This window comes from Dipodomys merriami, unplaced genomic scaffold, assembly GCF_024711535.1.
Source record: "Dipodomys merriami isolate MVZ:Mamm:240054 unplaced genomic scaffold, mDipMer1.0.p SCAF_5, whole genome shotgun sequence".
Lineage (NCBI taxonomy): Eukaryota > Metazoa > Chordata > Mammalia > Rodentia > Heteromyidae > Dipodomys > Dipodomys merriami.
Window position 1 is genome coordinate 59083951 of NW_027206068.1, and position 15859 is coordinate 59099809.

Here is a 15859-nt window from a genome sequence, read left to right on the forward strand (position 1 = left end):
CATTATAAAGCAGGCTTGGACCATAATTCAGTATTTGATTACTTGCCTGCTGTTTTGAATGTTATATTTGAGGTAGTTCCATTCTTGGTAAAATTACATACTCTCTATGGAAGTACTTTATATGTTTTACATCTGCTACATTCTTTTTCTTTTTTCCATTTCAATGCATTTTTCAAAAAATAAAGATGCAGCACTTTTTCAAAAATAGTACCTTTCTATTGCATATGTATCCACTTGTAAATAGTTTAAATAGGTATTCACTGCTTTTTTTTTAAGGTTTTACACATACTCAGTTTCTTAGTTTAACTTAGAAAAAAGATTTACTTGTTTTAGTACTTTAAAAATAATTTTTCTAGGCAGTAGAGGTATGGCTCAAGTGATAGTTATAGACTTGAGTAGGAAAAGCCAAGTGAGAACCTGAAGCTGTGAGTTCATGCCCCACTACTGGCACAAAACAAAACAACAACCACAAAAGAGCTTCTGGTAGTATGTTTTTCTAAATGCTTATTAATGAACTTCTATAGAGATTTTTCTTCATTTTTCAATTCTGTGTGTGTGTATGTGTGTGTGTACGTGTGCACACACGTGCATGCGTGTGCACATGCAGGTTGCTGGGGATTGAACTCAGGGCTTTGCATTTGCCTCATAAGTGCTCTACCGCTTGAGCCATGTATCTAGCCCCTTTTATGTTAGTTATTTTTAAAGTGGGAGAGTCTCACTTTAAATCTAGACTGCAATTCTTCTACTTGTGCTTCCTTTGTGGCTGAGATGACAGGCATATTATCATTGTGCCCAGCCATTGCTTGAGATAGTGTCCTGTAAACTTATGCCTCAAATGGCCTTAAGTTAAGATCTCCTAATCTCTGCCTCTCATGTAGCTAAGATTAGAAGCTTAAATCACGGCATCTGGCTCATGATGCATCTTTTTTTTTTTTTTTGTTGGTCATGGGGCCTGAACTCTGGGCCTGGTCCATGTCCCTCAGCAGTTCAGTTCAAGGCTTAGCGCTCTACCACTTGAGCCATAGTGCCAATTCTGGCTTTTTCTGCTTATGTGGAGCTGAGGAATCAAACCCAGGGCCTCATGCATGCAAGGCAAGCACTCTATTACTACTAAACCACCTTCTCAGCCCCTCATGATGCATCTTTAGATGCACTTTTTATATAATTGAAATGGCAATTGGATAAACTTGTAATTCTTAAAACATGTTTGTTTATATATGTTCATTCTTCTCACTTAAGAAAGTAGTTGCTTTGTATGTCAGCCTACATTGTTGTAGAAGATACTGGGTAAGTTAATTATTTAGATAGACTTGTGCTGTATATGTTCAAACAATTGCAAACCTACATCTCACCCCCTCTCCTAGCCTCAAGTTTGTAGTATACAAGTTGTCTTGGATTTTTCTGTCCTATCCAGTCTACCAACCTTGAGTTTGTAGCATACATGCATCTTGGATTTTTCCATTTGCTATACACGTTTTTGGATTTTTAAAAAATATTTTTCCTTTCCTGTCATTCTTTTTTGATTTGAACTGTTAGTCACTGATATATATAGAGTAGCATTCTGCACTTACTGCTCTCTTAATGGTGGTAGATTCAAATGCAGTGGACTTAAGCTGTCCGAATGATCTTGCATCTTGCTTTGTTGCCAGGTTTGCCAAGGAGCGCAGGCTGAGAATATGGAGAGACTATGTAGCTCCTACTGCTAATTTGGACCAAAAAGACAAGCAGTTTGTTGCCAAGGTGAGTCATTGTCAACATGTTGATATACAGAGTGGACATTGCCAAACAGTGTGTGTGAGTGAATGTGTGTGTGTGTGTGTGTGTGTGTGTGTGTGTGTGTGTGTGTGTCTGTCTAGGGAGACAGAGCGAGAAACCATAAGAACAGTGCATTTTCAGTGTAAATTAGTATAACTTCATTATGTTCATGGATTTGAAGTAGTGAATATAGCTCTCATATTATTGGGATTCTTTTTTTTTTTTTTTTGGGTCCTGTCGTGGGGCCTGAACTCTGGGCCTGGGCGCTGTCCCTCAGCTCTTCAGCTCAAGGCTAGCACTCTACCACTTGAGCCACAGCTCCACTTCCGGCTTTTTTTTTTCTTTTTGCTTATGTGGTGCTGAGGAATCGAACCCAGGACCTCATGCATGCAAGGCAAGCACTCTACCACTGAGCCACCTTCCCAGCCCCATTATTGGGATTCTTTGTATCTGCTTAGCAAATGGTGTTTTTGAGATTCCCTATATATACAAACACCAGTTTCTGTTCATTCAGCTTTGAAATTCAGGTGGTTTATTTTTATTCTAGCAGCTCTTCCTTGATGAGTTTTGAGTTGGCTTGCTTCGAAGGGAACTAGAACAATATATTAGAAGTTCTAATTGAATCAAAGGGTTATAAAAATGGTTTTACTTAGATTTTGGTAGCTTGAGTGGTAGAAAAGTTCTTCAAGTTTTGCCAAAATTCTGTCTTTTTCTAGCTTATTTATACTTTGCCAAGAGACACTGAAAATTTTGTCTATAACCATAATGTGGTTAAATACTTATATTGTCTTGGTCCCTATTAAATGACCATTTTAAGATAGAAAGCCAGTAGGTGGCACTGTCAGCCTGACAAATCCCAAAACTTTATCTTATAATGGCAATTTTTTTGCAGTCTCTGAGGAATTGGCTGAATTTTTTTTCCAGTCTTTTTTTTCTTTTCTTTTCTTTCTTTTTTTTTTTTTAATGATGTCTGTCATACTATGTCACAGAGTGCTCAAGTAGCTTTTTTCCCTCCTTAGTAGGTGTTAGGTGGGGGTTAATCATCCTATGGTAGACTTGTGGGGAGCTCTTCCTGCAGGTTATGTTTCTGTGCATCTTCTACATCTAGAGGCAGATCAGAGTGGACCTCTGCTTCCTTCCTTTCTCTGAGGAAGGTACTAGTGTTCATGTCATTGCAGCCTGCTATGTCTACTTGGAACTCTTGCCTATACTCTTGTAAGTGAGAATGGGCTACACAAAGGATGATCATTCACTCACCAATTGAGCAGGCTTTCAGTTTATTCTCATTACTTTGAAGGTCTATGGTGTTAGTGATGTGGATGAGTCTCAGAGTGTAGTTTCACTAACCTTCCTCTATTGAAACTGAGTTTATACAAACATTGGAAAGATGAGTTGTGGGCTTTCTACTGGTAGACTATGGAATTGCTATTGAAGAAAAAAATTCTAAGGATTAGATGATTGAGCCAGTATTGATTATTGATTGATTGTCTTGCCATAGCCCAGGGTGGCCTTGAACTTGTTATCCTACTGCCTGAGCCTCCCAAGTATTGGGATGACATGTGTAGACCACCGTCTTCAAGTTGTATTTGTCTTAAATATGCCTTTTTCACAACAAGAAAAGGAAGAAGGGGCTATAACAGCATTGTTTCCCTTTTTAAAAAAATCCAAGATCCCAATTTTTTTTTTTTTTTTTTTTGTGGAGGCTGGTTCTGGGACTTGAATTGGATTCAAGCCCCTGTTCTCTTGTTTTTTTGCTCTACCACTTGTGCCACACCTCCATCCTAGCTTTTTGATGGTTAGTTGGAGTAGTCTCGTGAACTTTTCTGGATTGCTTCAAGTGTCAGACTTCTGAGTAGCTAGGATTATAGGTCCTAGCTACCAGAGTCTTTTTTCCTTTTGTGAACAAGCCAAGTCTTTTATCATTGCAATGAAGTTTTATTTGTTGTTATATCAAAGTAGAAGAAATTGCCCCTAGAAATCATCTGAGGATTATGAAGAATATCCTATCTCCTGTAGAACTTTAAACATAATTTGTACTTATAGGTCTGCTTAGAGAGTAAAGAGAAAAAAATATATGTATTTTTTGGTCAGTTGTGGGGCTTGAACTCTGGGCTTGGCTGCGCTTTTCAGCTCAAGATAAGCACTCTACTGCATGAGCCACAGAGCCACTTCCAGTTTTCTAGGGGTTTACTAGAGATGAGAGTCTCACGGACTTTCCTGCCCGGGCTGGCTTTGAACCATTCATCCTCAGATCTCAGCCTCCCGAGTAGCTAGGATAACAGGTGTGAGCCACCATCGCCTGGCAGAAAAATACATTTATGGGTAGATAAAACCTTTCTGAGGTTTAAAAATTCCTCTCTCTATATTTTTTTCCCCTCCAGTACTGCTCTTGAACTCAGGGCTTGGGTGCTGTCCCAGAGCTTCTTTTTGCTTAAGGCTGAGCACAACTCTACTTCCAGCTTTTTGGTAGTTTATTGGAGATAAGAATCTCAGACTTTTCTGCCAGGCTTTTTTTAGTTGGGATCCTCAGATTTCAGCCTCTTAAGTAGCTAGGATGACAGACATAAGCCACTAGTGCCTAGTTGTTTTGATTTTAAAATAGGACAAATCATAAAGAATGTAAGCAAAATACTCATTCTGCCTGACACTGAGAGATAGCTTTGTGTTTTTCTAAATGAAGTTGGCCTTATAGTCTGTCCCAGATTTAAGGAAGCTTGGTCCATGGGTTAAATCTGTTTCTGCTTGTGTTGGTGCATTTAACATTGAAAAGAAAGGAGAAAAAAACCATTTAAGTGTCATGAAGAAATTTTGGAGCATAGCCTTGGCTATTTAAGTATTGTGTGTGATTTTACCTGATGAAATGGTGGTGGCAGACTTAGGGTTGTTTAAAACTCTGAGATTCAGCTGGCAAAACCTGGAATACCCACCCACCAAGTTTGGAGGTTCCTCCTGTGTACCAGTCTTATTTGAATGGGAAGAACTTGAGATAAAATTTTAATCTAGGCTTGACTAAAACTTACAACAGTGTCAGCAATGTTCTTAGAGATATATGTTCTGATCAATGTTCTGGGTCAAGTTCCTTACCTGAAGGCAAGGCTAGCAGCCATTTTCAGCATTTGGCTAATTTGTATCTCTGAATAAAAACGTTTATATTGCTGTTTCTTCATTTTCTACTTGTAAGCACAACCTCTTTCCTTCATACCATGGAAGGAAAATGGATTAGGTTTTCTTACTTAAATATATATATCCCTATGGGTGTACCTGTGCTCTTCCCTATCCTTTCAGTATGATTATATCATAAATTTTGTTAAATTAATACTCATTGTTTACTTTCTAAGTGTAAGAGCTACATAGCATATTAAAGTTAACTTTCATTTCCTATATAAGTTTTGTTTCTCCTGGAGTTAATACTTTCAACATTTACATATATATTACTAACGGCTCTCAAACTCTGTTGTGTTAATCTCCTCTCCAGACAGTCTTTCAGTCTACTTAATCTTACCTTCTATAGTACTTTATTGGAGCCTTGTGTCCTGCACCAATCTTGACTGGTTCCTCCTTTTTTTTCCTATTAAAAAGCTATCTGTCATCTTTGGAATTCATTCTTATTAGGAGGGACGGCTTCTTTGCATTGCTTTCCGGTTGGAGTTACGCTTGCTGGATCCCACGCCTTTACTTTAAGACTTACCTGCTTTATTTTGGTTGCACACATTTTCTCTAACTTCATGGCTAAAGTGCCTGCAAGGTAAATTTTCTGAGACCATAGCTGTTTTCTACTTAAATTTGGTCTCTAATTTGGCTGTGCATAGAATTTTCTTTTGAAAGTCATTTTCTATCAGAACAGTTAAGCTGTTTCTTTGTTATGTAGCTCCTAGGGTGTGGCTGCTCTTTTCTCTCCTTCCCTCATTTTCTGTTCCTCTCTTCTCCCTCTCTTTTGATTTTTCTTGTCTTCCTACAAGGGTTTAGCTGAGACTTTTTGATTCTAATATTCTAACGTTTCACAACAATGCAGCTTTAGTTAACGGTATGTGAACATTTTATGATTTATTGTTTGGACCTTTAGTTTGGGGACTTTGTTTTTCAACTGTTCTGCTGATTTATGTAAATTTCTCTCTTCTCCCAATTTTTTTTTCTTTTTTTCCACTTGAAATGTGGCCCTTTTATTTGAACTGAAAGGTGTCATTACAAAGTGCAAACAGGTCTTTGGTACTTATTGAATACAATGAACATAAAAACAGCCTTGGGCCACTGGCCACAGTTAGAAAATAAATAAATATATACACGGCCTTCACCTCTCACAGCTCACAGCATCGACGGTGGCTACAGAGTTCACCCCGGAGCTGTCTGCCGTCTTGGGTCATGAAGACAGAAGATCCAACTGGTCATTCTGCAGACATTTTGGCTTGAGTTACAGAATTTCATTTCCTCGTCCTCCTCCTCCTTCCTCCTCCTTCCTTTTCCTTCTTCCTTCTTCCTCCTTCTTTCTCCTCCTTCCTCCTCCTCCTTTTTCTTTTTTGTTAGTGGTGGGGCTTGAACTTGGCCTGGGAGCTGTCTGAGTGCTCTACCACTTGAGCCACAGTGCCACTTCCAGTTTTCTGGTGGTTTATTGGAGATAAGAGTCTTATGGACTTTTCTGCCCTGGCTGGCTAACCATGATCCTCAGATCTCAGCCTCCCGGGTAGGTAGGATTATAGGTGTGAGCCATTGGTGCCTGGCTTTCTTCTCCCATTTCTAAGAACTGCAACTGCTTTTATTTAGATGTTGGACTTTCTGGTCTTTTGTTCCATTTCCTTCCCATATTTACACCATTTTTTTTTTTTTTTTGGTTGTTATTTGTTTTTTGTTTTTGAGACAGGATTTCCGTGTAGCTCAGGCTGGCCTTGAACTTTCTTGGTCTTTCGTTCATGTTAGATTTCTTTCTGTTTATCTTTCAGCCTTTTTTTATTGAGTATTTATGATACTGTGTTTAAAATGTCTAAGTGTTTGGTTCTCTGAATGTTTTTCCCTTTATTTTAAAACATCTATTAAAACATCTATTTCTTTTTCAGATCATCTAGATTTCTGAGTAATTTATTTTAATGTTTTTGAGATTATTCTTACATATTCTTTGTTCTCCCCTATCCACCTTTGGTTATTTTGGTCCTTTTTTTTTTTAAATATGAGAGTCTTTCATCAGATATTTGATGACTCTTGCTTGTCTCTCTTATTTGAAGATGAGGTATTAAAATACTGGGTTAGAAGCATTGAACCTGCTGGGTGCTGATGGCTTACTTTTGTAATCTTGCTATTGAGGAGGTTGAGATCTGAAGATCTTGGTTGGAAGCCAGCCCCATCAGAAGAGTCCATGAGACCCTTATCTCCAGTTAGCAAAAAATTGAAAGTGGTGGAGCATCAACAAATCTTAGGTGAAAAAGCCAAGGGGAGAGAGTGAGGCCCTGAGTTCAAGCCCTTAATACTGGTACCAGAAGAAAAGGAAGAAGCACAGAGTCTATGTATAGACGTACATCTTGAAATCCAGAAGCTTCTTAAATTTGAAATCAATCCTAGTGTTTGTCCCCACTATCATACCTGCTTGAATTCCTGATTTGGCAGTTTCTGAATCTTTTGTTAAGCTGAGCAAGGCAGGGGCTCTGCACCATACATCAGATTGGTGGTTTCTTACCACTGGCTCAGAATTTAGCTTTTACAAACCTGTGGAGTCATTTATTTCACAGATTATAGCTTCCAGATATGTTTACATAGAGATAGGGAAAGCCATCTTGTGGCACTATTCTTTTTCTCTACCCTTTTACTCTTTTGGAGATAGTTGAATAGGTGTCTTAAATAGATCTACGGTCTTCCCTTTCCCCTAGCACTGGAGCTTGAACTCAGGGCTGTGAGCTCATTTGGCTTATTTGCTCATGGTTGGGATCCTGCCACTTGAGCCACACATGTAGTCTGCTGTTGTGCATTTAGAGATGGAATCTAGACTTCTCTGCCTGAGCTAGATTTGAACTTTGACCCTCCAGGTCTTTACCTCCTGAGTAGCTAGGATTTATAAGTGAGCCACCAGTGCTCACCATATCTCCATATTTTTATTTAGAGGTGTATAGGGAGGGAACAAAATAAATCTTTACACTTCTTTAACTGGTACATAATACTCCAATATGAAGCTGCACCGTAATTTATTTATTCAGTCCTCAACAGGTCGATATTCATGTAGTTGATTTCTCTCGTATTAGAAAATAGAGTAAATCTCTCTGTAAATGACAGTTATTTCTTTAGAAATGATTTAAAGCACAATTAATAAATAGTTATTCAGAAATGCCAGCCAGTATATGCCATTATCTTCTTATATGTTGTAGAATACACTAGTGGTTGGCCAATTTTTTTCTGATAGGAATGAACAGGAAATACTGTCGAATTTACAGGCCACATGGTTTCTGTGAAGTGAGTTGAGTAGCTTTGGGTAATATTTGCTAACATGTCTTGTAGATCAGTGGATATCAGCATTGAATTAAAAGGGAACAGTGTAGTTGTATTCCCTTTCATAACTGTGGAATTCTACTATAGTTCTGTAGTCATTTTACACGATTTATGTTCGTAATGCCCAAAAACTTATTCAGGAAATCATATAGAAAGTTGTCAGGTACTTGAGACCTTTGTATCCATAGGAAAGTCTTGTAGGCTTTGCTGAAGTAGGTTTGCTCTGAGGATCATCTGGTTATGAGGCCTGGATTCTCTCTTCAGCAGTCACTCTTTTTTTTCTTTCAGAATTTAATTGTATGAGACATGGCTAAAACACCTTAAAATGCCTGACCTCTTCTACTGTGTGCCTTTGAAGCCTCATAGTTGATTTCTGGAGCTAATACAAAGCTGTAGATGAGTAGTTTGCCAAGAATCTCAGTTTGAGAACCTAGAAATTTAAAGTATTTTCTTGATACTTGTAGTCTGTTGACAGACTGGTTTCCATTGTCAGCTTAGGTCCACTTAAGTGGTTTTACTTTGCAAGAAAAGAAATGCAAGGGAGGGCTTGCCTTGTCTCTCCAGGTTAGCAGAGAAGCATGTTCCCTTCACAGCGATTAGCTGAGCCTGCCTGAGACTTTTGTGCCTGTCGTGGCCTGCCAGTTCCCTGCCTGCCTTCCCTGTGGCGTTTTAGCTGATCTGTGCTGTTTGTAGCCATATGGTCCCCTGAGCACGTGGCTTGGCTTCCCTGTCCCTGCTGCTGGATCTGTGGGCTTTGCAGATTTCACAGACCTGAATAGCACTATTGGGGGGGGAGGGAAAGTGGAAGCATGTCCTCAAGAAGTGTCTTCTCCTGCCCCGTTTCTTAGAGGCCTCTTGCTAGATTTTCTGCCCCCATGTGATAGCTGAAACTGCCCTAAAATAATACTTCAAGAAAAAAAAAAATCTAGAAGTGATTCTTGCCTGTAGGGAGCTTTACCCTGTATGGTTCTCTTGGGAGCAGTAAGCAGTTGACAGGCATTGATAGCCAAGTCCACTTTGGAGATCAAATTCTACACTGTCCATGGATGTAGCAGATTTTACAAAGTAAATGATTTTTGCCTTATACTTAGGAGTATTAGCATCTTAGCTCTAGATAGAGTATATTAACAATCTCAGGGAGTTTTCCCACCCAGTTTTTCTCTTGTGGTAAAATTCATTGGACATGTAGTTTATTGTCTTAACTTTATGTGTTTATTTATTTACTGTCAGTACAGGGCCTTGAATTCAGGATCTAGTGCTCTCCCTTAGCCTTTTTGCGTGAGACTAGTCCTCTACCATATGAGCCATACCTCTACTTCCTGTCTTAAATATTTCTTCCTTTTTTTTTGTTGTTGTTTTGCTGGCACTAAGAGGCCACTGGTATGAGGCATGGCTAAAACGCCTTAAAATGTCTGACCTCTTCTACTGGGTGCCTTTGAGGCCTCAGTTGATTTCTGGAGCTAATACAAAGCTGTATTAAAGGCCAGTGTTCTTTCTTGCCTTGTTTTTACTCAAGACTAGTGTTCTACCATTTGAGCCATGGCTCTACTTTAGTTTTTACTGGTTACTTAGAAATAAGAGTCTCATGGGCTATTCTGCCTAGGTTGGCCTTGAACTGAAATTTTCAGATCTCAGCCTGTGAGTGGCTCCGATTACAGGGGGGAGCCACCAGTTGCTAGCCTATCTGAACCATTTCTAAATTTACAGCTCAGTATTATTAGGTATATTTATATTGTTGTGTATCACCACTATCCATTTCCAGAATGTTCGCTCTTAGAAAATTAAAACCCACCAAACAGTAATTGCCCCTTCTCCCATTCTCCTTTCACTAGCCCTTGGCTGCAATGTTCTGCTTTTTGTCACAATGATTTTGACTGTTCTAAGCAACAAATACAAGTAGAATCAATGACACTTATTTTTTCATGACTGGTATATTTCACTTAATGTAAAGTCTTCAAGGTTCAGCCATGTCATAGCATATGTCAGGATTTCCTTGCTTTTTAAGGCAGAGCAGTATTGTATGCACATACATTTTAAGGTTGTCTAGTTACATGTTGATGTGGGTTGCTTCTCAGTGTTGTGAGGAATGCTGCTGTAAATATGACCACATGAATATCCTTTTTAAGATGTGTTTTCAATTCCTTTGAGTATGTACCCAAAAGTAGAATTGCTGGTAATTGTATTTTTTATGTTTTTGAAAGGAACTGTTTCATTATACCACCTTACATATTCATCAAGGGTTTCAATCTTTATCCCTGACTTAATTAATTAATACATGTATTTGTTTATTTTTTTGATAGAAGCTATTCTAGTAATTAGGAAGTGGTACAGTATTTCATTGTAGTTTTAGTGTAAGCCTACCTAAGTGATTAGTGATCCTGGGTACTTTTTCCTGCGTTTATGATCTCTATAGATCTCTTTATGAGAAATGGCTGTTTAACTTATTTGACTAGTTTTTGGTTTAAAAAATTATTTTTGCAGTGCTGTGTATCAAGGAGCATTTGTCCCTCTCCCTTTTAAAAGTGTGATTTGCTTTGTTTCATTTTATTTTGGTGGTATTGGGTTTGAACTCAGGGCCCTGCTTTGCTAGACAGGTTGTTTGCCACTTGAGCCACACTCCTGACTCTTTTGCCTATTTTAAAATCACTGTGTTATTTCATTGCTAAATTTTAGGAACTCTATATAATCTCACTGTCAATGTCTTGTTTGACATATGATGTGGGAATGTGGTCTCATTCTATAGGTTGGTGTTTTACTCTATTAGAAGTGTTTTTGTTACATAATTTTTTTGTTTTTTTAGTTTTAGGAGATCTAATGTATTCATTTTTGTAGTTATCTGTTTTTGGTGTCATATCCAATAATTATTACCAAATACAAAGTTGTAAAGTTTTTTCCATGTGATATAATATTTTACTCATAGTTTTTGCATTGAAGATATGATCCATTTTAAGGTAATTTTTATGTTAAGGCTTAACTTAGTTTCTTTTTTTGCTTTTTATTTATTTTTAAATTATTTTTTATTATCTTTAAGTAGTTGTATAAAGAAGTTGTCATTCTACAAAACAGTATGTGAGTACAAAGTGTCTGACAACATTGTCACCCATATCTTTTAACCTATCCCTTCTCTCACTTTTTTTCTTTAATTGAGATTAGGTGATTACATAAATTTCACATATTTCACAGTATTGTGGAATAGTGATACTTAAGAGTCACAAACTCATTTTAACTTTCCCAAGGCAAATTGTCATTATCATGGTCTATACAGTTTGTGAATTCTATGGGCTTTGACAATACAAATTATTTTTTCCACATCAGGTGATGTTTACATTTCTTTCCTTTTGCTTAGTGTAGGCTGTTCCCACTTATTCTGTTCCTCTTAACTTAGTTTCTTTTGCTTGTGGATATCCTGTTTTCTCAGCAGAATTTGCTAAAAAGACAGCCGTCCTATTATCCTGTTGGCATTCTTGTCAGTAGTTACTTGACCATATATGCAAAGTATTTATTTCTGTTCTCTTATTCCCTTGGTTTAAATGTCTTTATGCCAGTACCATATGATTTTAATTTCTTAGCTTTATAGTAAGTTTTGAAATAAAGACGTATGTATTTAATGTTCTTTTCTTACATTGGTTTGGCTCGAGATTCAGTATGAATTTTATGGTGGATTGTTCTATTTCTGCAAAAATTATCCTTGGGTGTTCACTTCAGCAGCTCATACACTAAAATTGGAATGATACACTGTAGATTAGCATGGCCTCAGCTAATCTTTATTTGCATGTTAAAATAAATATACAAGCAAATACATAACCATCTTATAATTAAGAAGTATATTTAGGATCTTGATAAGAATTGCATTACATCTTTAAATCACTTTGGTATTGGTATCTTGATAGTATTGTCTTCAATCCTTAATGTAGTATGTGTTTCCATTCATTTAGGTTGTCTTTATTATCATTCAGCATTGTTTTATAGTTTATAAGTTTTTCACTTCCTTGGTTCATTCTTGGGTAGTTTTTCTTTTTGATGGTATTGGAATATGTTTCTCTTTTGGATTATTCATTGTTAAGCTATAGAAATGGAACTCATATTGGTTATGGATTTTGATTTTGTTTGTTTGCTTTTTGGTCCAGTTGTGGGGCCTGAACTCTGGGCCTGGGCGCTGTCCCTCAGCTCTTCAGCTCAAGGCTAGTGCTCTACCACTTGAGCCACAGCGCCACTTCCGGCTTTTTTCTTTTTGCTTATGTGGTGCTGAGGAATCGAACCCAGGGCCTCATGCTTGCAAGGTGAGCGCTCTACCACTGAGCCACCTTCCCAGCCCTGATTTTGAATTGTACTTTGTGAATTCATTTATGAATTTCATTTATGGAACCATTAAGGTTTTCTACACATATATCACATGAGAAACAGTAATAAATGTTTTCTTTTTTTCCTTTCCAATCTGGATACCTTTTATGAATTTTTCTTGCTTAATTGCTCTGGATATATCTTCTACTACTGTGTTGAATGGAAGTGCATTCTGATAAGGTTTTTAACCTAGATTTTTAGTATTACTTAGCTTTATTATATTCTCATAAATCTGAAGAAAAATTATAAAAACAACAAAATACTAGCTCCTGGCTGCATTTTATCATAGATTTTTTTTTTTTGGTTGGTTGTGGGTCTTGAACTCTGGGCCTGGGCACTGCCCCTCAGTCCTTCAGCTCACGGCTACGCTCTACCACTTGAGCCACAGCACCACTTCCAGTTTTCTGGCAGTTAATTGGAGATAAGTCTCATGGACTTTCTTGCCTGGACTGGCTTCCTCAGACATCAGCCTCCTGAGTAGCCAGGACTACAGGTGTGAGCCACCAGCGCCTGGCTTATCATAGAATTTTTAGTTAAAAGGAAGTTGTGAGGGTGTCTGGCTGGAAAGATAGTCCCTACTTCGTGGAGGAGGAAGGGCAAGACTTAGTTTGCAGCTTTTATTATTAACAAATCAATTTGCTGACCTAAATTCAAAGAGATTTAAGAAAACACTTGCCTTGTTTTAAAAGTTGCATGACAGTTTTAGTACATATATTTCAGATAATTCCCACAATACCCACTACTACGAGCCCAATTTCACTGAATTTTACATGTGTGGTTTGTTTGTTACAATGAATGCATCAATATTGGCAATATCTTATTAACTGGTCTTTACTTTGTTTAGGTTTCTTTAGTTTTCCCTGAATGTCCTTTTTTTTCTTCAAGTATACTATATTGCCTTAGTTGTTTTATTTCCTTAGGTTCTTTGGGATATGACAGTGTGTCAGACTTTCCTTGTTTTCTTAGATGGCTTTGAACATTTTGAGAAATTCTGGTCAGGTATTTTAGAGGCTTTTCCCTGTTGAAATTTGTATGATGTTGATTTCTTTTGAAGTATTTGTAATATCTGATCTGATGGATAATTAGATGCCTAAAGGCGCTTTCATTGGTATATTATTGTGATAAATACTTATATATGTATGTGTATATTTGTATGTATGTATTTTTTGAGGTCAAGGGCAATCACTGCACTTTTGTGAGGAACTAGGGAGGATATACATACAACCTTAGGAGGATTTCATGATGTCAGAGAGGTAGAAGGTCATATGTATCTCATTTTCATTGGTCTCATCAAAGGTAGTGCCCATAGAAGCCTTGTTGGGCTTGTAGTCCTTTGCTTCTATGTGGTACTGAGTTTGGAGGCAGTATTGGAAATATTGGTGGTTGTATGTAAGGGCTGTTAGCGGGTCTCTCCAACTCAGAAGCATTTTAAAGGTTTTTTGTTCATCTTGTATATGCTCTTTAGAAACTAAACAGCAGCTCTGGCCACCCAGAGAGCACTATGGGTGGACTGTGTATTGTATGTAGCTAGGCAATGTGGCAGGGGGCCAGAGAGAGAAAGATGGATGTGAACTTCCTTTGACAAAATTCAGTAGTTTTCTTGACTTGTGGCAACCTTTAGTCTATGCTGTGTCATCATTAAACTATTTTTCTCTTTGCAATTAGACTTGAAGAGATGGAGATGGAATTGGGTTTAGTGCATCTGTCTTGAGTCCCGCTCATGGCTTATTTCACATAGATTTCTGCTCCCAAGTCTTAAATGATCTGGTCTGTTGTACATTAGGGTGGTAGAGAGAGTGAGCAGTGGGGGCGTGTTTCAATTATGTGGATGGAAAATGCCCTCAGAAATATCACTGCTGGTGAACAGGAATTTGTATAATAATCTACTCTGCATTTTACTTATTGCACAGTGTGACTATAACCAGTGTTTCATTACTTATTCTCTGTCTCTGCTTAGGAGCTGCTTGCTATCTGGATAGTAATGACACAGGTTACATAGGAACAGAAAGCCATAAACACTTTTCCTATGCATGCGTATGGACACATGCGCTCACTCACCATCCCCCTTTCCTCCGAGAGCTAAGCCTTCCATTGCTGTCAGCGTCAGAGTACGTAGTTCCTGAAGAGGAGGTTTCTAATCAGGGAGATGCCTAGCAGAGAGTCTGTTGCTGTGGCCTAAAATTTACAACACTGAGAATCCATTTTCTGCTGCTGCTCTAACACATTGTAAGGGCTGACGAATAACCAGTACCTTGTCACAGGGTGTGCTAAGATGTTCACAGAATTGGAGTGAAGGTGTGAGCATTTTGATACTTCCTCCTTGCTGAGCATGACTGGGGCACAGAGAATGTCACTATATTTCTCATGTCTTGATTATAAGAATTTCTCTATGATTTTGGCAATTGCCTGTTTAACAAGAGTTAGTTAGGGTCTGAGAGGAGATGTGAATCTATCCAACACTGAGATTTTGGAAATGGGGTGAGATGTGTGCATTTGAGATGCCTGAAGATTATCTTATTATCTTTTGGGTATCCTTTTGAAGGAAGAATTATATTGATTTACTAGGCTACCTATTTTTCTGGGTATGACTTGGAGGAATTCTCTTCTCTTTGAAGTTAGAATAACAAAATAGCATATACCATGGAAACTCACTCTTCGAATATTCTATTATCCATTTTCTTTCACACAAATGTGGAATTTGTGATGCAGAGGGAAAGCATTTGCTGGGGCTTTTCTGTTTTGGATGTTGTCCACTACTGGTATCATTAGGCAGTTTCACCTGGCACTAATGTGAATAGATGGTAACAAATGAGATTTCTCTTTGTTTTCAGTTACTGAATCAGTATTTCTGGTTGTGCCTTCCTGACAGTTTTTAGGTTCTAAAATCATGTTGGCATAAAAGGCCCTTTGATTTGGAGCATCCTATATGCTTCAGTACTACCCCAGACATGGGTAACTAGTGCTGACTATGGTGTTGGTGTGACCATATACCAGCCTTTCCTTACCCCTGAGTGTTGGTCAATCTTTTTTGGCCAGATGAATTTTGGATTCTTTCCTCCCTGGGCTTTAGTGTTTAGTTTTCTCAATTCCCAGATCTGTGATGAAGGATTATAGGAAAATGATTATTATTATTTCAGGTTCTTCTGAAATTATAAATCCTATGTTTAGTAGAAAATTAAAAATTTCCTATTCTTCCTACTCAGCCCCTTCATTATAGAGCTTGATTCAGCCACTCCACTCCTCCTCCCCACATCCCCTCTCCTCTTCTTCTCCCTCCTTTTCCCCTTCCCCTTCACTC

The 15859-nt window shown here is 38.0% G+C and overlaps 1 protein-coding gene across 1 annotated transcript in view; it reads left to right on the forward strand.

Moving 5' to 3' along the window:
• The window catches only part of Snd1 (staphylococcal nuclease and tudor domain containing 1), a 446310-nt gene that overhangs the window by 53950 nt on the left and 376501 nt on the right, over positions 1-15859 (forward strand). Inside the window, exon 9 of the mRNA XM_069996698.1 lies at positions 1650-1740. Within this exon, the coding sequence (XP_069852799.1) occupies positions 1650-1740 (91 nt within the window). The remainder of the gene's footprint in view (positions 1-1649; positions 1741-15859) is intronic.